Source organism: Abramis brama (assembly GCF_963993115.1).
Source record: "Abramis brama genome assembly, chromosome: 10".
In the NCBI taxonomy this organism is placed as follows: domain Eukaryota; kingdom Metazoa; phylum Chordata; class Actinopteri; order Cypriniformes; family Leuciscidae; genus Abramis; species Abramis brama.
In genome coordinates, this window is record NC_139972.1 from 2760945 (window position 1) to 2788840 (window position 27896).

The following is a 27896-nucleotide window of genomic DNA, read 5'->3' on the forward strand; positions in this document are numbered from 1 at the left end:
ACAGTCACACACACACACACACACACACACACACACACACACACACACACACACACACACACACACACACACACACACACACCAGTCTTCCACAGACCACAGCCATACATTCTGTCATGACCGTCTGGTTGATCTGGTTGCAAAGGACTTGCAAAAGGTAATCTGTGGACATGATGGTAAAATTTACAAGCATAGCACTGTACAATTTAACTGGTTTCATCATAACACATCTGACAGTGATTACTATAAAAACATTCCAAATACTCCTGGACATTGCAATTGTAAATGAGGTTTTGAAATCTGTATGTATCTTTGAGGTGGGCTGCTGTTTTGACCTGTATATGGATACTTGCTACTATTCCAAACTATTGAAATATCAACCACTGGTAGATCTCATTCACCAACTTGGATACAACTGTAGATTAATAATTCTGGTATTTGGAAGTTTAGGCCATGTCCATAAGAGTGTGATCAGGGGGATGCAGTTTGGGGGGCTTCAAAAAAAGGAGGCAAAAAGGCTTGCAAAATTCTGCTCTGTTTCAGCCATCATAGGGAGCATGCAAATATGGAGACGGAGGTGTTTTGTTTATCCTTAATGTGTTGAGAATCATAAATGGAAGGACCTGTACAAGTATGTGAGCCATAAATTGTAGATCTGTCACCTTGTCAAAGACTCTTCCCAGAGTATTTGGATCTTGTTTTCTTTGTAATGTCTTTCAGATCCAAATAAAAGCATTCAAATGTAAGAGAGATTGTGTATGTGAGTGTGAGAGAGGTGTGGTCAGAGTGGGTGGAGCCTGTTTGTGGGTCAGTCAACCCAAAGCTCCTAACCATCTTTTTTACAGTCTATGCTCCTAACACAGAATTCATCTGACCTGAGATCAGCTGCAAATAGTCGCCAACTGCTGCACCTTCCCTGGAACTGACAGAAGTTCGTACTACGGTGAACATTTTAGGACATCCTCAGACCTCACTCATATGACGAAAAGGCGTCATGCCTCACACCATAAACTGTAAAAAATTCCGAAAATCCCAAAAAATTCAGTTGGTTCCTTGGTGACTACTTCGCTCAGAGAAGGTGTCAATCACACAGCTGTCAATGATGATGTCACATTCCCATTTTTATAGCATCAAATAATGAACTAAGATCAAACTTATTTAAAAAAAAAACAAAAAAACACTTCATCAGCGTGATAAAAACGAAATAAAATGACAGTAAACATCTTTAAAAAATGTTTTATTTAAAGTGTAATTGGATTTGTTTAGTTTCCATTGCATCCATTAGACTTCATGGGAAGGCGGGCTTTATGACCTATACTGGGACCAGCCACCTGGGGGCGATCGAGACGCTTTGGCTTCACTTTTCAGCACTTGTGCAGCACACTTGCCTCAGACTGAAAAGCTTTTCAGGTCTCAGGAAAAACAACATAAGGTGTCAAGTCTCATACAATTAGGCATAGGACGAAACAGCCTCAGACTAAAAGATGCATTTATGTCTGATGCCTTTTTGTCTCAGGATGTTCCGTCCAGTGACTAAGGAAAAGAGGAGAACTTGGCATGCCAATTTTGCAAATGGAGCTTGAGGAAAGAAGTTTTAGCGTCATGTCGTGTTGATCAATACGCCATTTCATGCTGCATTTTTATTGGCTAGTCAGTGGATGTAGGTCGTAGCAGCAACACACTGTGAGATGATACGGGCATTTGATAGAACAAATCTTTTTGTAGGAGAATTTGAGCTTTGTAAGTTTGCAGATCTTATACATGCACAAACAGCTACATAACACACTAAAGAAAAAGAAAACATGAAAACGCATCATATGACCCCTTTAATACATTAATACAAATGAAATACAACTATTATTAAAAACACAATGTATAGCTACACTCAAGCTTCCATTGTTTTTTTCCCAAAAGTGAGCCTGAACAGCTTTTCTTTTTCATAATTATGAAAACTGAATCTTTCATTAGTCTTTGTCTCCCTCTGCTGGTACAAACACATTCAGATGATCATCTGAAGATCAGACTGTCATCTAATACCTAAAATAAAACACACTAACAGTCACATATGCAGTATGAGATATTACATCTGTCACATCTTTTCATAAGAAACTAACTAGATAATATATATATTAACTATTAGTTATTAACTAGATGATCATTACACTTAATATCAGTTAATAACAAACAACCCAAATCTCAGATTATCACACACATAGAGACAGTTAAGGGGGAAAATCTGAAAATAACATTAATATTATTTTCACAATCAGTCACAACAGTATGAGCAGAATTAAACTCATATTAAACACAGTTTAAAGTTCAGAGACCTACAGAAACTGAAGCTGAATTTAAGACTCATAATCTGATGATCTCAGACAAAATATTCACACACACACACACACACACACACACACACACACACACACACACACACACACACGTGGTGTTACTGAACCTGAACCTTTACTTTTTATTTCTAGTGTGTAAATCAGCCATTTGAGCTTTAAATGAAATTACGATGCAAATTGTTAAAAACTATAAACTCCAGTTTATAATGTGGATCATCCCTCAGATCCTTCAGCAGCTTCAATCCTGAGTCTCCTAGTTTATTCTCAGACAGATCTAGTTGTCTCAGGTGTGAGGGGTTTGATCTCAGAGCTGAAGCCAGAGCAGCACAACCTTCATCTGTGACACCACAATCCTTCAACCTGTAGGGAACAATGACACACATTAAGCCTATATCCAAAGATAAACATAACACTTAAAAAAAAATATATATATAAAATATATATATAAAAAAATAACATAATGCTGTCAATATGAAATATATACAAATACTCATTAGTTTACGTTGTTAAAATACATCACTTAGGATTAGGGGATTAAATATACAGTTTGTACAGTATAAAAATAATTTTCATGTAAAGTCCCCCTAAAACATGGAAACCAAATGTGTGTGTGTGAGTGTGCTTAATGTACAGTATGTGTAAACATTTTAAGGAATGTGTGTGTTGACATAAGTTTGTTCTTGCTTATAGACTAGGTTGATAGAAGTTAGCCACTCTTCCATTTCAAGTGGACGTGTGGAAGCGACGTGAGACTGAAAGCACTGAAAAGCCCTCGCGCTACTCATATGCTGAGAGAGGGATAAGACAGTAGAGCTGCACGATTCATCTTTAAAATAAAGTGATCTCCATTTAAACACCCACATGATCAAACGACAAAATCATATTGCAACGTTCAAATCTGTGTTGGCGCTGTTGCTGACCCAGAGAGAGTTGTCTTGAAACAGCTTCACAAAAGGTCTTTTCAGCATCATAATCGTATCATTATTTCTGTGATACAATAGTTCAAATTATCATAGAAGTACTGGGATAAAAGTTTAAAGTTCACATATAAACACTGTTTTCTACGGTAGTGATCAAATCAGCTTTTGATAGAAACTTGGCCCTTAAAATAACACATTTTTCAATTACATTGTTTTGCCACTAGGTGGCGACAAGTGACTGTTACAAAATGTATTTGTTATTGAATAATTTATTAAAGAGAAAGTAGTACTGTATTGTTTTTGTAAATATGACTCATCTTATACATACCACAGTTCCTCCAGTTTACAGTGAGGATTCTCCAGTAAAGCAGAAAACAGCTTCACTCCTGAGTCTCCTAGTTTATTCTCAGACAGATTCAGTTTTCTCAGGTGTGAGGGGTTTGATCTCAGAGCTGAAGCCAGAGCAGCACAACCTTCATCTGTGACACCACAATCCCTCAACCTGTAGAGAACAATGACACACTCTTTACTCTCTCAGATCACAGAGCGAATCAACAGACTTCATTGTTAAAAAAAAGCACAGATCACCATGTTTGATGTAAGTGAAATTCACCATGTTATTTGTGTGTGTTTGTGTAAAAGCTAAAACTTATATAAAAACGGATATAAATAATTTATATCACATTAAATAATGTGTAAAGATGATCACAGAAAAATATATGGATGTGATGGTCATTAAGGATGAATTCATCTTGTTCTTCATGTACTAAAGTCCTGACTGAGCTGAGATTGTGTTTAACCCTCTGAGGTCGGCAAACGCGCGGGCGCGTTTTGCCGGATTTTCTCCACATTGTAGCACTATAAACTTAAATTACTCCATCATTTATGGTCATACAGAAAAAAGAAATATAAAAAAAGAATCTGTGATATTTCTCCTTTTGTATGTGTCCACTTACAATCAAATCAAAACATTGTGCTTTTGTAAAATAAAGAAAATAAACAGGGTGTGCGTTCTGCCTCTCTGTCGCGGTGAACTTTTTTTTCTTGAGCACGTCTATAAACTGAAACAAAACTCAGCGAATACTTGTCACACATTTATGAGCCATATACCTTTATAAACATTTAAGTGTGTACTTTTAAATAATCGGATTCAAAACGAAAACAAATATTCTCTGTTTACGTAATTTGTATAAAACCAACAAGATGTCCAGCTTCTCAAACGCTTGCTCATTACAGTTAATTTGGCCACGCCTACTCGCGCAAAAGATATTCACATGCAAATCTCCACATGGAACGCGAACGCGCTCGTTACCTCAACAACAAAACACTTCACTTCACTTTTCGTCGAGTTTGAAAGACGTGCCTGAGCTTACATTGGATTTAGGCTACCTCAGAAGAAGAAGAACGCGATCTGAAGACAAGAAAGATAAGGTAAGAAATTCTTACATAGCCTAGTTTGTTATTGTTGCATAAATGTCACGTTGCAGTTGAACTGTTGCTAGATATATGGGGAATATTATAATATTTAGACCCGTGTTTACTGTGTTTGTGGATATCTGCTCAAACATAGATATGTTTATGGTAACCATAATGTTTTATATTTGAGCGTGATCGCGTTTGAATGTATCATATTTTGCAAGCGATCGCGTTTGAATGTATCATATTTTGGATGAAAGCAAAACGCACCAAACGGCTTCATGTTTTTATTATTATCTCATTTCATATCATCATAACGGATGGAAACATTTGAAGTAACATGATAATCAATATATTTTTCTCTAGCTTAGTTGTTACTGAAATCTTTTGGAAGATTTATAGGCTGCTATAGGTTATTTATTGTTATTATTATTTTATCCGCACTGCGCATATACCTTATGCCTACAAGGCACAACAAACCTGGTGTTCATTATATTATATATCGTTGGAAACGTGTGTGTGTGTGTGTGTGTGTGTATTCTGTGAATTTTAAAAAGGAATTTTAAAAAGCAATTTTAACCAGAAAAATCTAATATTTATTTGCAAAATCGTGCAGGCCTTTCTCTTGATATCAGTATGTTCACTTTTTTTTTTCAGGTCCCAGATGCCACTGAGTCCTGCTGAATTCAACATTCACATGAGTCTCAGTACGTGAACATGGTAAAGTGAAAATCTTGGAAATGAAAGGTATGTACAGTGTTTTTAGGAATGGCACAAAGGTCTCTGTCTTTGAAGTGCTTTTTTGGCATTTGTTGTGTATCTTTGGATTATGTTGTGTTGTAAATAAATCCAAACAATTTAAAAGCCATTCTTTTTTAAATCTCCTCATTTACAGTATTGTGCAAGGTTGCTCAGGATAGGGGCCTGATAGCTCCTAATAGGGCCGTTAGGGGAGGTTCTTTGTCTTTCTCAGGTGAGAAAAGCTTACATATTAATGAGCTCTCGCATAAGGCTTTTTCACACAAAACACGTCGTAAAAATTTTAAATCAATATATTGTCTTATCTGAATGAGCAGTCAGGGTGATTTTCACATAGTTTTGCAGCAAATATTCTAGGCTACGTCATACAATTTTCAAAAGTCTTGTGAAGAAATAATCAGTATGGGTTTCATGGCCTTATTTCAGTGAGAATTTTTTTTTGTATTTTCAAAAACCACGCATAAATGTCATTATCTCAAAACTACAAACTTTTACATACATGCTGTTGATATATTATTGTAGCAGAGTTTGTGCTGAATACAGTGTAATTAGACTTTAGCCATGAAAATGTCACAAGTAACAGATATAACCAGAAATGTCAGAGCATGTCAGAACACCTCCAGGGCCCAGAAAACAGCTCAGACCTCAGAGGGTTAAAGTAAAGAGTGTTAAATGTTGATCGTATCAGGTTACTGAGGAACAGCTCATGTGTTCAATCATTTACAGATCAATCACTCAATCACCTCAACTCAAGAAAGAGAGATTGAACACTTGAACACAGAAAAATATTATTTCTTACACTTCATTTACACAGATGTGATATTAAAATTAATGATGTTGACTCACAATTTTTTTAATGAATGTAATTAGGACTGTCATGATTCCTCAATTAAAATCAAGTACTCAATTTAAAAAAAAATCTTTGACTGCAATTTATCCGTGTCGAGTAACCAGCAAAATACCGGAAATGACTCATTCCACAGACGAGAATCCATGAACCGCATTATTAGACCGTTTTCTAAGGCTGGACGATATATTAAAAACATTTAAAAAAACAAATAATAGCATAGTGCTACTGTGAATTCACAAAGGCTGCGATTCAATTAAATAAATACAGTATGTGCCCTGCGGGTTTAATATTTCTCAGAGCTGCTATATTTCTCATCATCTCAGAGCGGCTCCGTTCACAGTAAATGCGGCTCTACATAAACTGTTATCATTTACATGAGTAGAGCGTCTCAAACTCCATCTCTGCATGTGCTGTGAGTTAAGGTTACATATAACATCTGGGAACACAATGTGTGCCATTTCATCAGATATGAAATCAGCTAAATATGCATATGCTGCTGTTAATAACCATTTCTCTTTTTTTAAACAATTATTTCAATAGGTCAGTGAGTTTAACTGTTATTCTTAGAGATTATATATATGTGTGAGAGAGACATATCACTGAAAAAAAGTATATATGCCACAACATTACTCTAAAAAACTTTTTTATATTTGATCTGGCTCAGTAAATTTACTTGTCATTGGTCTAACGTATATTAGTTTACTAGACTGGAAGTAAAATTAAGTTTTGTTGGTGTAATTTAAACATATTGCTTCAAACCAAATGACAATTTTGCCTTCTGTGCAAACCACGTGACCACTCACGTCATCAAGGCTTTGTTTGAGAATTTTCTGATCGACAGTCATCTTGTTTTGTTTCCACATTGTTACTACATAGCAAATCAATTTGTCCAAAATGTGAGTGACTGACTAACAAGGCAAGGAATGCCATTATTATGAACTGCTCCGAGATGAAGGTTGAGGATCCAAATGCAGTTTATTAATGTAAATCTAAATTGTAATCAGAATCCAGGCAAAGGTCATACACAGGCAGGCAAACCAAACAGACAAATCCAGAGGGTGAGGCAGGAACGGGAAAACCAGGACACAGGCAGAGATCAAGAACCAGGAACAATGACAACAAAGGAAACGCTCAGAAATGCAGTGGAATAACGTACAAGACTTCGCCGGGAATGATGAGGTGTACCAGGCTTATATGGGGTGAACTAAACAATATAATGAGACACAGGTGAATGTGATAATCAGGGATGATGAGTCCGGGCAGTGAATTATGGGAAATATAGTTGTGAGTGAATAATGATAGTCTGATGTGGAGTGCCCTCAGGTGGCTCTCAAGGGCACTCCAAAGGAGCAGCTACCAGATGCTTGTAAAATTCTCCAGGAGAGAGGTGGAGCGGAGGCGGACCCGGGGGTACGATGGAGGGCCAGGCCCGTGGAGCGGAAGAGGACCTGGAGACTGCGGCAGGACGGAAGGCCAGGGCGGAGCAGGCTGTGCAAGTGGACAGGGTGGACCAGGCAGTTCAGGTGGCCAGGGCGGACCAGGCAGTTCGGGTGGCCAGGGTGGACCAGACAGTTCAGGGGACCTTAGAGACGTGGCCTCCATGACCCTATCAAGGGACACACTGCCCCCCCAAAAAAATTTCTTGAGGGCAGCTATGGAGTTATGCTCAGGAAAAGGCACCGGCTCAGGAACAGGAACAGACACCGGCTCAGGAACAGACAGCGTGGCGGCGGTCATCTCTGCTGAGGGCTCAGGTGACATTGTGGAGGCCATCTCTGCTGAGGGCTCAGGCGATGTGGCGGCGGCCATCTCTGCTGAAGGCTCAGGCGACGTGGCGGCGGCCATCTTGTCCGGAGACACTGGCTCGGCGGCAGCCATCTTGTCCGGAGACACTGGCTAGGCGGCGGCCATCTTGTCCGGAGACAATGGCTCGGCGGCGGCCATCTTGTCCGGAGACACTGGCTCGACGGCGGCCATCTTTTCCGGAGACTCTGGATCGGCAGAAGTGATGTGAACAGTCTCTGGATCGGCAGACGTGACGTGAACAGTCTCTGGAATGGCAGACGTGACGTGAACAGTCTCTGGATCGGCAGACGTGACGTGAAGAAGCTCAGGCTCGGCAGGACTGACATGAAGAAGCTCAGTCTCTGGAACAGTGGTCGTGACGGGACTAGACTCTGGAATGGTGGGTACAGCATGGCTTAAGTGTTCCTCCTCCACGACATCCACAGTAAAAGCAGAGCCACTCAGTTGCAATGCAAGTTTGATGTATAAACCGAGGGACCAATTAAGGTCATGCAATGGCATGACTGAACTGAGTGGCTCAGATAGCCCCACCCCCTAAAAAAAATCATGAGGCATAACTCGTCCATGTTTGCCAACTGAGCCAGGTTGATAAAGTCCAGTACATAGTCCTCTAGACTGCGGTCTCCTTGTCGGAGTCTCACTGCTGGATCCATGTTGGTTCTGTAATGAACTGCTAAGAGACACGAAGGTTGAGGATTCAAATGCGGTTTATTAATGTAAATCAAAATCGTAATCAGAATCCAGACAAAGGTCATACAAAGGCAGGCAATCCAAACAGACAAATCCAGAGGGTGAGGCAGAAATGGGAAAACCAGGACACGGGCAGAGATCAAGAACCAGGAACAATGATAACAAAGAAAACGCTCAGAAATGCAGTGGAATAAAGTACAAGACTTCGGCGGGAATGATGAGGTGAACTAAACAATATAATGAGACAAAGGCGACTGTGATAATCAGGGATGATGAGTCCGGGCAGTGAATTATGGGAAATGTAGTTGTGAGTGAATAATGATAGTCTGATGTGGAGTGCCCTCAGGTGGCTCTCCAGGGCACTCCAGCTGATGACCGTTACAGCCATGCTTGTATTTAGCCATGTTTTAAAGTGATTTTCACTATTCACTGTTGTAAATCCAAATTAATTGTTCCTCAAGTTTCTACGCAATGTTAACAGAGGAATCTGTGTCATTGAGTATATGCTGAAGATTGCACCTTGATGTTATAAACATTGTAAAATGTGTGACCCTCAAGAGTGTAAAAAGCTTCTTTTTTTCAGGCAGTAATTCAGTGACATTTCACCCAGAAAAATCACATTCTTAAGGTGAATAAATTGTTTAATATGTACAAAAGTGATTTGCAGTCAATGTTCCCTTAAATTCTCTATTGAGTGGACATTTTTCACCACCTGAGTAAAAATATTCTTTATACCAGACATGTACAACGTACGTAAACAAAAAAAGTGTCATCATGCAGTTATAACTTTTAACTTCAATGTGCCATTTCTATTTTATTTGACCTTTGATGTAACTTGGTGATATTAAATTGTATTTTTGAAAACAAGCAGAAGTAAATCAGAAGTCACTAAATTAAGCACATTTTAGGTTACCTGAGTGTGACATAGTGACCTGTCCCTGTTGGGACGCACACACACACACACCATCTTATCCCATTCCTCCGTTACTTGCTGGGGCGATGTGGGTGCACACGCACGCCATTAGCACGCTGGTTTTCACACACGCAAACATATCCACTCCATTTCTATCCCTGACAGTAATCCACGCTGCGCATAACAACACACATATCTAAGTTGTCTTTTGTTTCTTTTGATTTTCGTTTTATTTGTTACGTTAATACTTACCTGTGTTCAGTGTTTATCAGAGTTTGTGTTACCGGTCTACCCTGTTGTGTTTTCTCCATCGGCTGCCCAGACCAGAGCACCACCCAGCGGCCTGGATAAATAGTGCCAGTAGCGCTGTGAGTCGGACCAAAGCAACCGGAAGTCAGCTCGTCCATTGTTTGTGTTAATAAGGGGGATTATGCAAATATGGCATATTGTTGTTTATTATTATTTTTCTGTGCATTTGTTATTTAATATTTTGTTATTTTATGTGTGTATATATTTATGTAAAAATGTAATTACTTACCTTTATACTTAACTCACCAATGTATGCAATGGGATTAACTAAAGGCTTGGACTATAAAAAGGAGCCCCAAACTAGTGTAGGGTGTAAGTTAACCTGGCGAGCGAGCGTGCAAATTGTGGTGCTATGAGCAATTCCTCATCATTGACGAAGTTTCTGTGTATATAGATATTAATATATTTTTTCCTGTCAATGTCAAAGATTATGACATGGAGAAACACTATAGTACATCGATGACATGTCAGTGTCTGTATTATTAATGAGACTGCGGGCCCTATTTTAACGATCTGAAACGCAAGTGTCAAAGCGCAAAGCGCAAGTAACTTTGTGGGTGGGTCTCGGCGCTGTTGCTATTATACCGGCGGGATAAATGACTCTTGCGCCCGGCGCAAATCTAAAATGGGTTGGTCTGAAGTAGCTTCATTATTCATAGGTGTGGTTTGGGCGTAACGTGAAATAAACCAATCAGAGCGACATCTCACATTCCCTTTAAGAGCAGACGCGCTTTTTCCTTGGCGTATTGCTATTATAACGGCGGATTTGCCAGGCGCGCGCCAGGAGCGGTTCACAGCCGAGGAGAGCAACGCTCTCGTCACGACCGTAAAAGAGAGAGAAGTGACATTGGGGATGGAGAAACACACCCAAATTAGCTTCGGTTAAACAGGTATATAATAATGTGGGTAAATGTGTAAGCTAGATGTATGCTTTTATAATAAATTGTCTATCTATCTATCTATCTATCTATCTATCGTTTGTAATAATATGATTTGCAAAAATGAAAACTGCTGCTTCTGTGTAGATTAGAGAATCAGAGTGTATGCGCGTTGTGCACGCTATACATTATGGTCAAGCATGCGCCCTTAAAATAGCATAATGAACAACGCGCAACGCGCCACTGACTTTAGACTAGGTTTTTTCTGGCCAGTGGCGCAATTGTTTTATGGAACAGTAAAATAGCACCAGGGATTGTTTGCGCCGGAACACGCCTCATTTTTTGCGCTGAACCGCCCAGGGAGCGCAAGTTCATTTCCTAGTTTAGCGACGTGCTTCTGTGGAGGGAAAAGCGCGCTTTGCGCGGGTGTAAAATAGGAATGAACATGCGTCGGTGTACAAAGTCAATTGCGCTGGGTGCAAGATAGGGCCCTGCGTGTTCCTATCCTATGAGAAGACATTTCTCTTATTCATGACAGCACATGGTGTTTTCCTATGACAGACTCTTCAAACTGTAAAATCACGTAGTAGTTTAGAGAGGCGTTCATGGGTCGCAAGTGTTTGTGTCCATGGTGCAAGAGTTGAGGGTGTTGCATGATTTGGGTGTGTGTGTTTCAGGGATGTTTTGATAACTATTGTTCACATGTTCACTTTTCTTGAACATATTTAGTTATTAGATCTATTTGAATCCTTCAGTTTGTTTTCATATTATAATGACTTAATATTAAAACAAACTGAAGCATTTAAGCTGATATAATATATCAATATATAATATATTATATTAATTTGACTGTACAAAAACACTTTATGGTTGTCCCAAACCTTTTTTTTCTTCATATTATACTATTATTATAAATAATTTAACTGCCCTGCTTAGTCCCAGTAAAACAAATGACCATTGCTATATACAAAAGTAACAAAGAAAAGAAAAATGGCAAACAAAAACTGCACAAAAAAAAACAAAGAAAATCTCTAGAGTATCCAGTTTTCTCCTACAATTAAAATTAATGGACTGTGTTAATACTGACTGTGCTGAGATTGAGTTAGTTTAAGTAAAGTGTGTTAAATGTTTTTCAGTGTGACTATCAGTACTGCAGTATCAGGTTAATGAGGAGCAGCTCATGTGTTCAATCATTTACAGATCAAACACATGAACTCACAGCAGCAGGAGAAATAGAGCAAACGCTTCAAACAGAAAAATATTAGTTCTCTTACATTATATGAACAGACGTGATATTAATTTGATGAATTTGATCATGTTGTTACAATAGATTTGCTTGTAAATAATTTAATAATAGTTATTTCCCTGGATTTTATTCCATTTTGATGTTACTTTATGAATTATTGAAAATGCTAAATTCACAGTGACAATTTCATTTGAGAGTCAAGTATGATCTTACCCCAGTATCTCCAGTTTACAGTGAAGATTCTCCAGTCCAGCAGAGAACAGCTTCACTCCTGAGTCTCCTAGATTATTCTCAGACAGATTCAGTTTTCTCAGGTGTGAGGTGTTTGATCTCAGAGCTGAAGCCAGAGCAGCACAACCTTCCTCTGTCACACCACAACCCCTCAACCTGTAGAGAACAATGACACACTCTTTAATCTGTCAGATCAAAACTATTGTGTTTATAATTTGCGCAATATCTCTTTTTTTAAACAATTAATTCAACGTGTCAGTGAGTTTTACTGTTATTCTAAGAGATTATGTCTCCATGTGAGGGAGAAAGATTATATAAAACTAATTGAATACATCTGTTTTCCCTAAATATAAATGTATTAACATTATATACATACATTATAAATGAATATATTTGAAAATAAATTTCTCACACAAATATCATAAAAAAAATGTTATATAGTTCACAAATCAGGTCAGATAGGTGGAGGGTTCAAAAGCTGAAGTGTGACACATTTTTTTGTTAAACCATTCATTCAAGTAAGAAATGTTGTAATGTTTTAACAGTGATGATTGTTCTCAGTGTTACTTACACAGCTGATCTAGTTGCTGTAACCACAGGCAGCAGCTTCTGAAGAACTTCATCTGCTGAGTTTTGTGTGACACTAATTGAAAATAAAATAAAAAATAAGTTAATTATTAATGCTAATAATAATAATAATAATGTAAATAATAATAATAATAATAATAATTAAAGGTAGTGTAGGTAGGATTGTTATAAAAAACTTTTTTCCAAATTTGTTTAAACTTTTTATATACATCAATGCATAATTAAAATGTAAGTACTCTGATAAACAGAGTATAAAAATCGAGTGACTCTAGACCGTTTAATCTGTATTAAACACAGCTCATTATTTTCATTCGGGACGAAACAAAGGATTGGCTTAGGCGACTGTCACTCTCTCGCAACCATGGCAACCACCCTTTTGCCACACAGGACCTGCCCACTTGCGCGTACCCGTTTGATTTGAGGAATTCAAGAGGCACGGAACCTAGGAATAGCAAAACAATGGCAGAGAAAGAGCAATCAAAACTCACATTACCGGCATATGCAGTTAGCGAAGGCAAACCAGGCAAAAAAAGGAAGACAGTACAAGAAAAGGTAATGAACAAAAAGTCTTTGGATAAACAAAGAAATAAAACGCGTGTCAATATCGGCGTGGCTTTCCAGCGATGGCGAGAACTGAGGGACCTCAAGGGGCTGAAAAGTGACTCCTTGATGGCTTTATTTCTGCTGGACAGGTAAATCTTTCTTTTTGTATTTTGATCATACATATTTTTTTGTTTATGTTTTCATGAAGCATGTGTCATTAGCACACGTAGCTGCCTAATATAGCTAACATAACATTACTTAGCGAGCCGTAGTAGAGACGATAAATAATCTATAGGCCTAGCTAAAGATGATAGCTATAGTGTTGAATTGTGCATAATTTTGCTTTAGATAACTAAATACATGTTTAACAGATAGTAGGCCTAACGTTACTCCGCATCCAGGAACTTTTCTTAGAACTATATTTACCCTCTGTCTAACTCTTTTACCATGTTGAGTGTAGTCCTCATCAGAGTCAACAATGCTTTCATCATGGAAACTCTTACATGCAGAACACCATATATGTTATGAATCTTACACGAAATTCATCTTCATCACAGTGTAAATGATGGTAATGGAAAAACGTGTATCATGCAACCTGTTTTTAGCTTTGCCTCATAGATAACTAGCTCGTTAGCGAATCAAAAAATATATATTTTAAACTTTACCAATATCAATATGCTAGCTTGATAGTGAGTACTAAAATACATCTTATTTGTTTATCTTCATAATGATAAAGTTAGATTTTTTTTATTACATGTGATTCTGACATGATGTCACTACATGCACTGCGCTCCTTCCTCTCCGCTCGCCTCAGGTAAATAATGCGTCTTCAGCTCAGCGGTCGGCGTCGCGCGTTCATGTGTTTTGGGGGCGTGGCTTTGGAAGGAGCCCAGAAGGGAGGGGGTGGAGTGAATGGAAATAATGAGCTGTCTTTAAAACAGTCGTGAGAGGTCTACAGACACTCGATTTTTATACTTTCTTTTTCAGAGTACTTACATTTTAATTATGTTTTGATATATAAATAAAGTTTAAACAAATTTGGAAAAGAAGTTTTTTATAAAAATCCTACCTACAATACCTTTAATATCATAAGTAAATAATACATTACAAACATTACTAAATACTAGGGCTGTCACTTTTGTGAAAAAATCCTGTTCGATTTGAGACATAAGTGTTCATTGAATCGATTGTAAAATCGATTTTCCATGTCTAAAGACGTTTCCATTTTAAACGCCAAATATAGGCAAATCCACGGACAACTAACAGGCATTAGATTAGAAATGAACGTAAAGATGCGCGCTGCGCTTGAGATGCGCACAAGTCAGCAATATTTCTGATGATTTATTGGCGTGAAGTTTCGTGCACAATGACAAAGAGGGGTGCAACATTCTCGAAAAACAATAAGCAGAGTGGATTGCCATAACATCAATGAAAATCATTACTGCAGGCTTCAACATGGCTGTGTTTATGATTAGAAATGTCAATTATTCGCAGAAATTAAGCACACAAGTTTGCTTGCTTATTGCTTGATTATTCAATAATTTAATAATTTACTTAATTTTATTATAAATTTTATTTATAATAATTTTATTCCATTTTAAACCATGAGAGTGAGACATCCAAGGTCCAATTATATCACAAAAGCCATGTGCAAATTTTGCATGTGAGTTATGTTGGTGAAGAAGTCTCAAACACCAGTGAATTATTTACTACAGAAACTGACAGTAAAAAATAACTTTTTGGGGGGCTTTTGGCATCTGACGCTGCATTAACGGCACATATTCTCTTAGAGACGATGAGACATTATTTATTTTCTTAATACTTCTCTTGTGGCCCATAGTGGGAAAAATGCATATTTTCATGAATCAAGAAGTATTTTGTGTTAAACAAGTTGTTTTTGAATAATCTAATCTAATCTTTTATCCTCGCAGCACGTCAGTTATGCAGTGATGTGCTATGAAATTATTGCGGGACAAATTAATTGTAATATTACTATATAATGACAAAAGTAGCCTAATAATAATAACAACAACAACAATTTAATATGGCCCGTCCGCTACGCCACTGTGAAGAGCTAAAGGGCCACCAGGTGTGTTCCCGCCCCACGGTCACGGCACAAAAATACTATTAAAACTTCATTTTGGAAAAATACTTTGTATTAAATATCTTTATATTAACTGGCTTTTTTATTAATGCGATACAGTGAATGACAGCCATCTTTGTCTCCCAGTGTCTTATTTTCAGTTTAGTGTTCAGTAATTTATATAGAAACAAACGATAACATATTTGTGTCTTACATTTCATAATGAACTCAGATAAACTCAGTGCCGACTTGTTTTCCATCAGTTATTTTACGTGAATTGGAATGTGTGCAAAGGATTGTGGGAGATTGAAGAACACGAAGGATACACTTGATGCATCCTTCAAAATGAGCTGAATTAACAATGCTATCTCACGACCAATTCGTACGAATTCGTACGACCTCACTCGCACGAATTCATATGATTTGTCTAAACCCCAGTGACAGTTAGGTTTAGGGGGTGGGGTCAGTGGTAGGTCATTCGTACGAATTTATACGAATTGGGTAACTCCTAAAATATGTACGATTTTTGCTAAATCGAGTGTGGTCGTATGAATTTGCACGAATTAGCCACCTCGTAAAATTCGTCAGTCGAGATATAGAGCCTTACTAGGACACAGCCATGGTTTGAAAAACACCCACAAATTATGTACAATTTCCCAGAAATCAATCTATGCCCCGTGATTTAAACACCTCTGATCTCTTAGTTTCTCTTTGTTTATAATGTTTTAGACTGTAATGATTGTACTCAGTGTTACTTACTGATCATTTCTGTATCCAATTAATCTGCTCAGGTCAAACTCCTGCAGTGTCTCCTCTGAGGACAACAACACAAACACTAAAGCTGACCACTGAGATGAGGAGAGTTTCACATCACGTAATCCTCTAGACCTCACATGAGGTTCAGCTTCGTTCACTAGAGAAAGATCACCCAGTTCATTCAGACAGTGAAACAGATTGATGTATTTATCCGGAGAGGGATTCTCACTGATCTTTTCTTTAATATAGTCAACTGTTTTCTCGTTGTGAGAGCTGTTTGCTGTCTGTGTCTTTAGTTCTTGTAAGAGACTCTGATTAGACTCCACTGACAGACCCAGAAGGAAACGAAGGAAAAGGTCCAGATGCCCATTTTTACTGTCTAAAGCCTCATCCACAGCTCTCTGATGGAGATCAGATAGGGAAACTGTGTCTCCATAAGTTGGTTTGGTAATCTGGTCAAACACATTGATGTCATTGTTGATAAAGGAGAGATGCACATATAGAGCTGCTAGATGTTCCTGAATGCTCAGATGAACAAAGCAGAAGACTTTCCCCTGACACAAGCCCAACTCCTCTCTGAAGATCTGAGTGCACAATCCTGAGTAAACTGATGCTTCTGTCTCATCAATGCCACACTCTCTCAGGTCTTCCTCATAGAAGATCAGGTTGCCTTTCACAAGCTGCCGATAAGCCAGTTTCCCCAGTTTGACAATCATGTCTTCATCTTTAACTTTCTTCTCATAGTCCTTCTCATGTTTGATGTTGGTCTGAATGAGCAGGAAGTGTGTGTACATTTGAGTGAGAGTCTTGGGAATCTCTCCTCTCTCTGCTTCACTCAACATCTTCTCTAGAACAGTGGCTGAGATCCAGCAGAACACTGGGATGTGACACATAATAAAGAGGCTCCTTGATGACTTCAGGTGTGAGATGATCCTGTGGGCCAGACTCTGATCACTGATTCTCTTCCTGAAGTATTCCTCCTTCTGTGTGTCACTGAAGCCTCGTACCTCTGTCACTCGATGGACACACTCAGAGGGGACGAGATCCGCTGCTGCTGGTCTGGAGGTGATCCAGATGAGAGCAGAGGGATGCAGATTCCCCACAATGAGGTTCGTCAGCAGCTCGTCCACTGAGGCTGATTCAGTCACATCACACAACCTCACATCGCTCTGAAAATCCAGAGACAGACGACACTCATCCAGACCATCAAAGATGAACAACACTTTATACTCATCACTGGATATGTCCATTTCTTTGGTTTCAGGGAAAAAGACATGAAGAAGATCTGAAAGACTGAGTGTTTTGTCTTTCATCAAGTTGAGCTCTCTGAAAGCAAGTGGGAATATGAGCTGGACGTCCTGATTCTCTTTCCCTTCAGCCCAGTCCAGGATGAACTTCTGCACAGAGACTGTTTTTCCAATGCCAGCGACTCCCTTTGTCAGCACAGTTCTGATGGGTTTGTCTTGTCCAGGTAAAGGTCTAAAGATATCACTGCATTTGATCGGTGTGTCCTCTGTTTCTGCTCTCCTGGACTGTGTCTCAATCTGTCTCACCTCATGCTCATTATTGATCTCTCCACTTCCACTCTCTGTGATGTAGAGCTCTGTGTAGATCTCATTCAGGAGTGTTGGGTTTCCCTGCTTTGATATTCCCTCATACAAACACTCAAACTTCTGTCTCAGATTTGATCTCAATGTGTTGAGGACTTCAGCAGGTTTAGAGTCACGGCTGTAAGATTAAAATACCACATTATTACACAAGTTGGAGAAGTAAATAGCCGTAAATTACAAAATTATTTGTTTGCTGTATTATGGGACACAGAACATCATTAGGTTTCTGAAATGTTTCAATCATTAATCATGTGTTTGAGTGATGTGTGATGTGAATTGCAACACCTAAAATTAAACAACAACAACAAAAGTCCTGCATTTTACCTGAAACCAGGATACATGCTTTCATTAAAGTCTTGTGGTTGAATCACAGGCTTGTACACAGTTTTGTTTTTAACTGGTCTGGACAGAAGATTTGACCTTAAATCAGAATGAAGAGGGTAAAGAATCAGACACACTGATATTGATGTAATTGTGTCATTAACTGAGTAACAGACCAACAGCTTTTACAGTGTGTGAATGTATTAACAATATAATACATAGAGCTTTACATAAGAGCACAATGGTAATCATTAATAGACTGAAACTTGCAGGATTGTAATTTATTAAATTGCTGTATATTAATAACAATTTCATAAAACATCAAATACTATAAACATAACATAGAAATGATATACTTGAGATCAGGCTGTGTGTCTCTACTCTTGAACTCGTCTGGGTGATCCATAGAGCGGTTACTCTTCATAGACACACAGCTGGACTCTGGTTTTGATCTCTTCTGCTGGACTGAACTGGTTTTAAAACTAAGAAAAATAAAAAGCATACAGACTTATAAATGTTTACTGGATTCATCTGTCTTAGGAAACACCAGGGAGTGTTGTTACACGTTTGCTTTAACGTCTGTAACTCAATTTTGTTTTGCAAATGTTTTGTCCTTGTTTGAAACAGCACTGTGTAGCTTTCAACAAACCAAACACACTTCAACACACTTTCTGAACCAGCAGTTAGAATAATCTGATTAATTTTACACCTACTACATTATATAAAGGTGGAAAAAAATCTCAGCTTACATTTACTTGATGTCATTGCAAGTAACAGACTGACTGACTGATAAATTTTGCTTTTAAGTACACCTTTTATAGAAATAGTAGGGGAGAGTGGGGCACAACCTAACACTTTTTGATTTTTTCAGTTAGTGTACATCCACTTGTGGTTCAGAGTATTTATTTTTCTAGTGTATATGTCTAGTACAATTATGTGGTTTCATTTCATTAAAGCTGCAGTCGGCAAGTCTGGCAGATTGGGTCGACTTAGCCAAAATTTTGAATGCTTACAACTCTCATGCCCCTCCCCCACTAACAGCGAGCACCGTCCCATCGAGGTCGTGCTCGTCAGTGCGTGTGTACCTGATTTTCTGTGAACGCGTCCGTCTCTTCAGCATCGATCAACACCATGGACTCGGAGGTAGGCTGCCCTGTCTAATCTATGGAGCTCATAATATGACAAAACGATTTGAATTTGAATTGTGTAAATTTGAATTATATGCAAGTGTAATCTAACAAAATTGAATTTTAGGTGGTAGTTTAAATAGTTCTGAATTAGATTTTTTTTAAACGAATATTGAACATTTGAAATTTAACAAATTGAAATGTTTTTATGGCTGAATTTTATAGACATGTATTTTCAAACAGCTAGTTTTTTTGTCCTGAATTCGTATACTGCAAATATTCAGTTTTAAAAAATACAGATTCAAGTTTTCAAGATGAAGAAATTCGGAACTTCACATTCAGTTTTCTAAAATTCAATCTCAAAAATTCAAGTTCAAAAATTCAGATCTTACAGAAAGTAGGTCACAGGTCATCCACAGGGAAGAGTAAAGGATCTCAGAAAAGTCGAACAGAGCATTTTGGCTGCACTGCAGTAGTTTTCTGCCGCAAACGCGGTGGTGGTTCAAGAGAATCCGTGTATCTTTCATTCAGTCGTTTTTTATTTAATATTAAGAGTAGAAAAATGAGAAAACAGCTTGAGTATTAGATTTCTAATATTCTAGTAATAGTAATAGTCCGCTGCAGCAGTTGCACGGAGCTTACAAAACTTAATGCGTGTATTGCAACTATAGGCTACATTTAATTTTCTCATCAAACAACTAGACTAACGAATGGCTCGGTACAACAGAAAGGGCTTTTTCTCTGTGTAGACCAGCAGTTGGTCTGAATTTGCTATAACCTATAACCTATTTTCTGGACTGTATAGGCTAAGTCACGTTTTATCATGAAACACGCTGTGATTTATTCCAAAGTGGCATATATAATGCATTTAACGTTAAATAATCTAAATGTTGACTTTCAAAAGTAGGCGCGCCAAGAAGGCTATTCTCTGTATTTTGGTTCATTTTTGGTGAGCGCCAGAAAGATCTAAAGAGACCAAGACGCGCTAAAGCAGCGCATCATGTTGTTTTATTTATTTTTCAATGACATGATATTTTGTAGTCATTTTGAATGTACACAAATAAAAATATACATTTTACTGTTTCGGACGATGTCATATTATCTGTATGACTATAAAGAACAGAGTATTAAGTTATTTCCCAGCAGTGGAACAAATCCAAGTGATGGCGCTCGCGCATCGCGCTCTCACACAACATAGTATCAGTTCTGCCGTTGCTTTATATCGCAGACTGTTCATTATCAAAATGAAACACAGTCAACCAAACATATAAAAAGTTATTCTGCCTAATTTAATTGGTCTGTTGTACAATATAAAGGGCAAGCTGTGCCGCACACAGTCCTACTTGTTATTCCAAACATTTCCCTTGCTGTGAAGACGCTGATTTAGCCTATACGTGTATATTGGGACTCGACTGAAGTATGAAGCCTTCTTTATATTAATAGTTAGCATCCACATGTTACATTGCAATGAAAACTTTTGACTGAATGAGAGATGCGCGACCGTTTCGATTTAAATTAATTTGTTAAGGCTTGGCGTTTATAAAGACACAATATAGGCTATTTTTATAGTCTGTAGCCTATATATTATTTTATTATAGCCTACATGGCTACTTATTTTTCATTCTTGTTGTTTTCTGCATTCATTTGTCATAAGGGAAAGTAAAATAGGCAGCACATAGCCTACATGTTAATAGTGTTTATCATGTAAATGTTGTATTTTATTTACAGGTCTTTTACACTATTGCTGAATAGGCTAATATTAAAATGATTTTTTTTTATGACGATTTGACGCGCGCGCGTTTCTCTCTCAACATGATCCGGCGTGACTTGCACTCATGTGCATGCGACTTATTTTCTGGCAAATACGGTCAGTTAAAAAATGTTGCTGTATTATTACAAAATGCATAGAGTGGAGACCATTTGGGCAAAAAAACAAACAAACAAACAAAAAAAACCATATTGTGTTCATTACCCCCACCCACATTTGGGCTTAAATGGGCATTGTTTTTATTAGGAAATGTATTTAGGTGTAGACAAAATCAGTTATGTTTTTTTATAAATATGAACGTACCTTGCATCTCCCGGACACTAGCCGTTAGTCTACTTCCTTGGCCTATTTTTTTTAGCTGGCCAGTTCTCAAAATCTGTGTGGAAAAGCTGCGGAGCGCGGAGAGAACGCACAATGGCTTTGCTTTGGAAGTTTTTTTTTTTTTTTTTGGAAGTTTAGTTGCCAGAGAAAATAACACACAGTTTTGTTTAACATAAATTGATAGTCAATATTAATTAAATAAATAAATATAATGTCAGAGAATGCACAAAGCGCATCCTTTTGAGATGTAAATTATAATACATTTTAATAAAACACACAAGGCCTACATCATAAAACTCAGAAGATTATGTATTTTAATATATTATATTATAATACAAATAAAAAGGCTTCATACTTCAGTCGAGTCCCAATATACATGTATAGGCTAAATCAGCATCTTCACAGCAAGGGAAATGTTTGGAATAACACGTAGGACTATGTGCGGCACAGCTTGCCCTTTATATTGTACAACAGACCAATTAAATTAGGCAGAATAACTTTTTATATGTTTGGTTGACTGTGTTTCATTTTGATAATGAACAGTCTGCGATATGAAGCAACGCCAGAACTGATTCTATGTTGTGTGAGAGCGCGATGCGTGAGCGCCATCACTTAGATTTGTTCCACTGCAGGGAAATAACTTAATACTCTGTTCTTTATAGTCATACAGATAATATGACATCATCCGAAACAGTAAAATGTATATTTTTATTTGTGTACATTCAAAATGACTACAAAATATCATGTCATTGAAAAATAAATAAAACAACATGATGCGCTGCTTTAGCGCGTCTCGGTAGATCTTTCTGGCGCTCACCAAAAATTAACCAAAATACAGAGAATAACCTTCTTGGCGCGCCTACTTTTGAAAGTCAACATTTAGATTATTTAACCCTCTGGGGACCAAGCTGTTTTTGGGGTCCTTGAGATGTTCTGACATGCCTAGACATTTGTGCTTTTTTCAGTTATTTATAAACATGTTAATGGCAAAGGTGTAAATTCACTCTATATAGCACAAACAGGGCTACCATAATATGCGAGCAACGTGTATGTAGATGTTTGTATTTTTAAGAGAATAATGTTTATGCGTGGTTATTGGAAAAAATTCAAATGAAAGTTGCTGAATTAAGACCACAAAACACATATTAAATATGTGTCCACAAGACTTTTGACTAATGGATGTTGTCCCTTTGAGTTCTAGCTTCAAAATGATGTAAAAATAGTCTTGCTTTATCGTTCACAAAAAAAAAAACATTGATTTAAATGGTATAAAACAGGTTTTGCTTGGAAAGCCAATATGCGAGGGGGAGGAGTAGTTTACACCTTAGATTATGAATGTCCCACCCACTCTGCATAATGAGCCATTCACTCAGGTGTGAAACTGACTGAGCCACAATGCAAGGACAAAAGATGTATTTAGAAGAAGACTTATATTGACCATTTAAGATTTCGCTTACATCTCTCTTGTAAATATTTTTTGCTATTTTATTAAAAATGTTACAATTACAACAATAATTACAATTTCAACAATATTTCAAGTGTACTCTTTCTTTGTAAAAAAAAAAAAAAAAAAGATTATAGGCCTACATTTTATCATATGTATTCATTAGTTTGAATATAGCCAACATTGGAACATCTAACATCTTAGTCTATGAATTTATTTTTGACAAAAATAGTATTTTTTTTTGCAGTTTAATACGTTGCTTATACAAATACATTTTATTTCAACATATTCCAGTCGATTTTTACTCATCTCAGTAGGCTATAGCAAAGCAGTTTATTCTTTCACACACAGACGCGCGATTCATATTTAGGCTAAACAGTCTTTACAAATATGTCCCCTTCATTCATCTCACAGAAAGGCGAGTCATATTATAGAAATGCGATTCATCTTTTTGCGGTTTACATAGGCCTACACTAACGTTATTCCATAACGTTATTCCACACGTGAGAAAAGAAAACAGCCTACCTCACTCCTCAGCGGAATCTGCTCCTCATTTCAGGAGATATTGCTCCTCATCAGCACTGTTCTGAGGAATCTTTTCTCCATAAGGTAGGCTATAATGTCTCACTCGCGAGGAGTCGCGACGCGCTTTGTTTACAGCTGATGTGGGCGTTTCACAGCTCTGAAATAGTTCTCAGAATTTGCGTTTGAATAGCACGCGCTCTCCGGGGAGTGGTCACATTACTGTGAATTAGCTCGTAATGAGCTCGACAGGAGTCGCTCTCTTTTTATACAGATTACAGAAGCTGAGAATATTTGTTTTTTATATAAATGACTTCATTTAAAAGATGCGATCTCAAGCTTTATGCCCGTGGGTCTGTTTGCCTGTTTGACTGAATTTTCGCGGAGTTATAGATCATTTTCGAACACGTTTCAAATGGGAGTTTACTGACAGAGAGAAGGCAGAAATCGCATCATGTTAATTTTTCTTTATTTGTCAAAAAGCAAAACACTTTATTTTTATTGTGAGTATACAGAAAAAAAATAGAAACTGAAGAGGATCGATTGATGTATTACACGAAAATGAAAGATCAAAATTAACAGAGCATTTAGTGTTTATTTTCATTGCTAAAAAAAAAAAAACGAGCAAAACGCGCGGGCGCGTTTGTGGTCCCCAGAGGGTTAACGTTAAATGCATTATATATGCCACTTTGGAATAAATCACAGCTTGTTTCATGATAAAACGTGACTTAGCCTATACAGTCCAGAAAATAGGTTATAGGTTATAGCAAATTCAGACCAACTGCTGGTCTACACAGAGAAAATTTTTGAACTTGAATTTTTGAGATTGAATTTTAGAAAACTGAATTTGAAGTTCCGAATTTCTTCATCTTGAAAACTTGAATCTGTATTTTTTTAAACTGAATATTTGCAGTATACGAATTCAGAACAAAAAAACTAGCTGTTTGAAAATACATGTCTATAAAATTCAGCCATAAAAACATTTCAATTTGTTAAATTTCAAATGTTCAATATTCGTTTAAAAAAAATCAAATTCAGAACTATTTAAACTACCACCTAAAATTCAATTTTGTTAGATTACACTTGCAAATAATTCAAATTTACACAATTCAAATTCAAATCGTTTTGTCATATTATGAGCTCCATACTAATCTACCCATAGATAGCAATAACCGAGGAATTGGAAGCTTGTTAGTAGATTTTCTTTCCGCCATCACGCTTCATGCAATCTTCAGGCGAACTTCAGGCGTGTGCATGTGATATTGTAACGTGCGCGAGGGAGGGGGATCTGTGGCGTGTGCACGACGTGATTGACAGTCAGATCTCACACCCCCCTGCGCTGATTGAACCCGATGATCCGGGAGCGGTGTTTTTGCAAAACAAATAACACGCTCCAGGTGGAGTTAGAAGCTCGGGTTTTTTTCTAAAACCACCTTATTTATGTTGTTCTGTCGGATTATAGTGTCAATTTCACTGAATATGATAAAAAAAATGTTGCTGACGGCAGCTTTAATTCTGTGTATACTTTTTTCTTTATTTCCACTGAAAGAATGGAAGTGAAATGTGACAACATGCCCCATAGGTGGGGCACATCATAACATGACCATATGACAGATTAAAATGTTATCTGATCTAATAAAAAAACTATACAAGACAAACTAAAATATTTTGTCAATAAAATACAATTATTAACTTTTTCATATAAAATAATGATTGCTGTATATTAATAACAATTTCATAAAATATCAAATACTATAAGCATAACATAGAAATTATATACCTGAGATTAGGCCGTTTGTCTCCGCTCTTTAACTCTTCTGGATGATCCATAGAGCGCCTTCTCCTCATAGACACACAGCTGGACACTGGGTTTGAGCTCTTCTGCTGGACTGAACTGGAACAGAGAACAGATTCAGTTTAATCCTTTAAATTAAGGAGTTAATTCTTTATTAGAGGAATGATATTAATATAATCATTCATTTTTCATAAAAAATTCTCATGTTAGTTTTAAAACAAAAACTAACAAATAAAATATAAAATAACAAATCTGCAAATGTGTATTTGATCTATTTGTATTTGTGTGTGTGTGTGTGTGGGGGGGGGGGGGGGGGGGGGGAATAACAGACTTATTTTTTGCTGAGATGTAACACACTATTTAACAGAGTTTGTTGAAAGTACCTGCATTCTGGAGAAAAATCTCCATCTCTGGATCCTTGTGAATCAGCCATGATGAAGCTGCAGGAGAATCTGATGAGTTTGATCTCCTCCACTGACTCTGAATGAAGAAACATTCACACACTAAATTAAATGATTAAATTAAACCACCTTCATAATTTAGCTGAACATATCTGGAGTGTGGGAGAAAAAGGATCATGTGACTGTGTTAACTCAAGCTCATGTTTACATACATTCTGTTAAACTCCTGAAGAATCACAGACATCATGAAAAACAAAAGAAACACTGAAGTGAAAGAAACCCTGTATTAAAGATTTTATACCAAACAATCACTTAAAATATCTTCCAGAGATTCATATTAATATGAGGAAGTCACACGTGAACACTCACCTTGATCAAACTTTTACAAGATACAGGATCTCAAATCCTCCCGCTTTAACATCATAAACATGGAAATTCCTGCGTAAATGTTTCTATATTAAACACATTGATGCTCTGTTTTTCCGTGTCGTATTGGAATTTTACCTGCTTAAAATGGCGACAGGTGAACTCTAACGAAGAAATTTACTTTCACTTTAGTTGAGTGACTGTTAATGGAGGTACACCTAACATGTTTTTTGTTAAAATAAAATATATATACTGAACAAGTACATCATAAATCAATCATCCAAACTGTGTTTTTGTATTATCATGAATCACTACTGTAATGTATTGATGACAGGACAACTACTATAATACGCGTTTATATTCGGACTATTTTAAACCGATGCGGAGAAGCACAGTACCTGCGTGACTCGCCATATTACAGAAAGCAAGGCGCAGCAATAGTAAAGTAGATCCAGCGACAATGTTCTTCCGCAAGACGCAGCAGTTTTTATTAACCGCTCGAGCGCCAAAAGATACATACAGGTAGTTTAATTAATGTCTTTAAAAAGATCTTCATTTGTGTTCCGAAGATAAACGAATATCTTACGGGTTTGGAACGATGGATGAATGATTAACGACCTAAATGTCATTTTTGGGTGAACTAACACTTAAAACTATTTAACTTTCCTGAATCAAATTAATACTTTCCTGTTTTTTTCCCATATTTTTTCAATAATAGCCTATATATTTTTATTTTGTTTATTCAGTTTTTTTTTTAGATCCAGTGCATTACACTCACACAGTCACGTGTTTGGATTTATAATGTCCGAATTACTAAATTTATGTCCATTATTATTATTATTATTATTTATAATATTTTATTGTGGATATTTTGTTTTCTCAAAATCACAACATTAAACGTGTAGTTAACAAATGATAGACACTCTCAGAGAGTGATGTTCAGTCTATGTTAAATATATAATGTAATAATCTATAAACCAAGTCATATTTAATTTCACTCATTCACTTCACCTTGACAGAAAATATGATCCATGTGCCAGTGCACTGAAATATATCATGAAAGTAGCCTACTTACTATTTTTACGTTGGTTCTTCGTTAATATATCATGTTTTCTCCTTCACAGCACAGCCTGAAAAACACTTCCAGTTGAACTGAACTTTGTGTTCGGAAAAGAGTATGTAGTCTAACAGGTTTTCCTGCATGCGGAGTAGCACAGTAGGCTACCTGCGTTGACCCGCCATAGACATTAACAGAGAGAAGTAGATCCGGCTACATTGTTCTTCGGCAAGACGCAGCAGTTTGTTTATTAACCACTAGAGCAATACCTTTAAAAAGTTCTTCATTTGTGTTCCGAAGATAAACGAATGTCTTACGGGTTTGGAACGATATGTGGATGAGTGATTAGCGACAGAAATGTCAGTTTTGGCTGAACTAACCCCGTCTAAACTAATGAATTTTCCTGAAGCACTTTAAGATTTATAATTTCCTGTGTAATGACATCATGGAGTAGATTACGTTACTGGAAGAACGTTTGATCAGGACATTGAGAGAACCTTGCAAGCTAAAAAAATTTTTTTAATTTTTTTTTAAATGATTTATTTCCTTTCTCTTTTTATTTGTTTGTTCATATTTTTCTACCATATATTTTTATTATTTATTTTTTTCCAGTTTTTTTTTAGATCCACTGTCTACAATACACTCACAGTAGCGTGTAAATTATGTCCGTATTACTAATTTTATGTCCATTATTATTTTTTTATTCATATTTTATTGTGGATGTTTTGTTTTCTCAAAATCACAATATTAAACAGGCAGTTATCAAATAATAGACACTCTCAGAGAATGTTAAGTCTATGTTAAATATATAATTTAATAATCTAAAAG

General features: G+C 37.0%; 1 protein-coding gene across 2 annotated transcripts; it reads right to left on the reverse strand.

Annotated features, from left to right (window-relative positions):
* Positions 1-325: 325 nt before the first annotated feature.
* LOC311091364 (protein NLRC3-like) lies at positions 326-27188 on the reverse strand. Of its 2 annotated transcripts, none has more exons than XM_084127290.1 (10): positions 27087-27188; positions 25628-25724; positions 25230-25343; positions 18624-18749; positions 18271-18366; positions 16340-18064; positions 12938-13009; positions 12349-12522; positions 3597-3770; positions 326-2708 (listed from the first exon to the last, which is right to left on the reverse strand). In XM_084127290.1, exons 2-10 carry the CDS (start codon positions 25675-25677, stop codon positions 2504-2506), a joined length of 2736 nt encoding a protein of 911 aa, XP_083983416.1. In that variant the 5' UTR covers positions 25678-25724; positions 27087-27188; the 3' UTR covers positions 326-2503. The 2 variants fall into 2 exon arrangements, with proteins under 2 accessions (XP_083983416.1, XP_083983417.1); XM_084127291.1 differs by lacking the exon at positions 27087-27188 and adding an exon at positions 26015-26177.
* Positions 27189-27896: the final 708 nt, after the last annotated feature.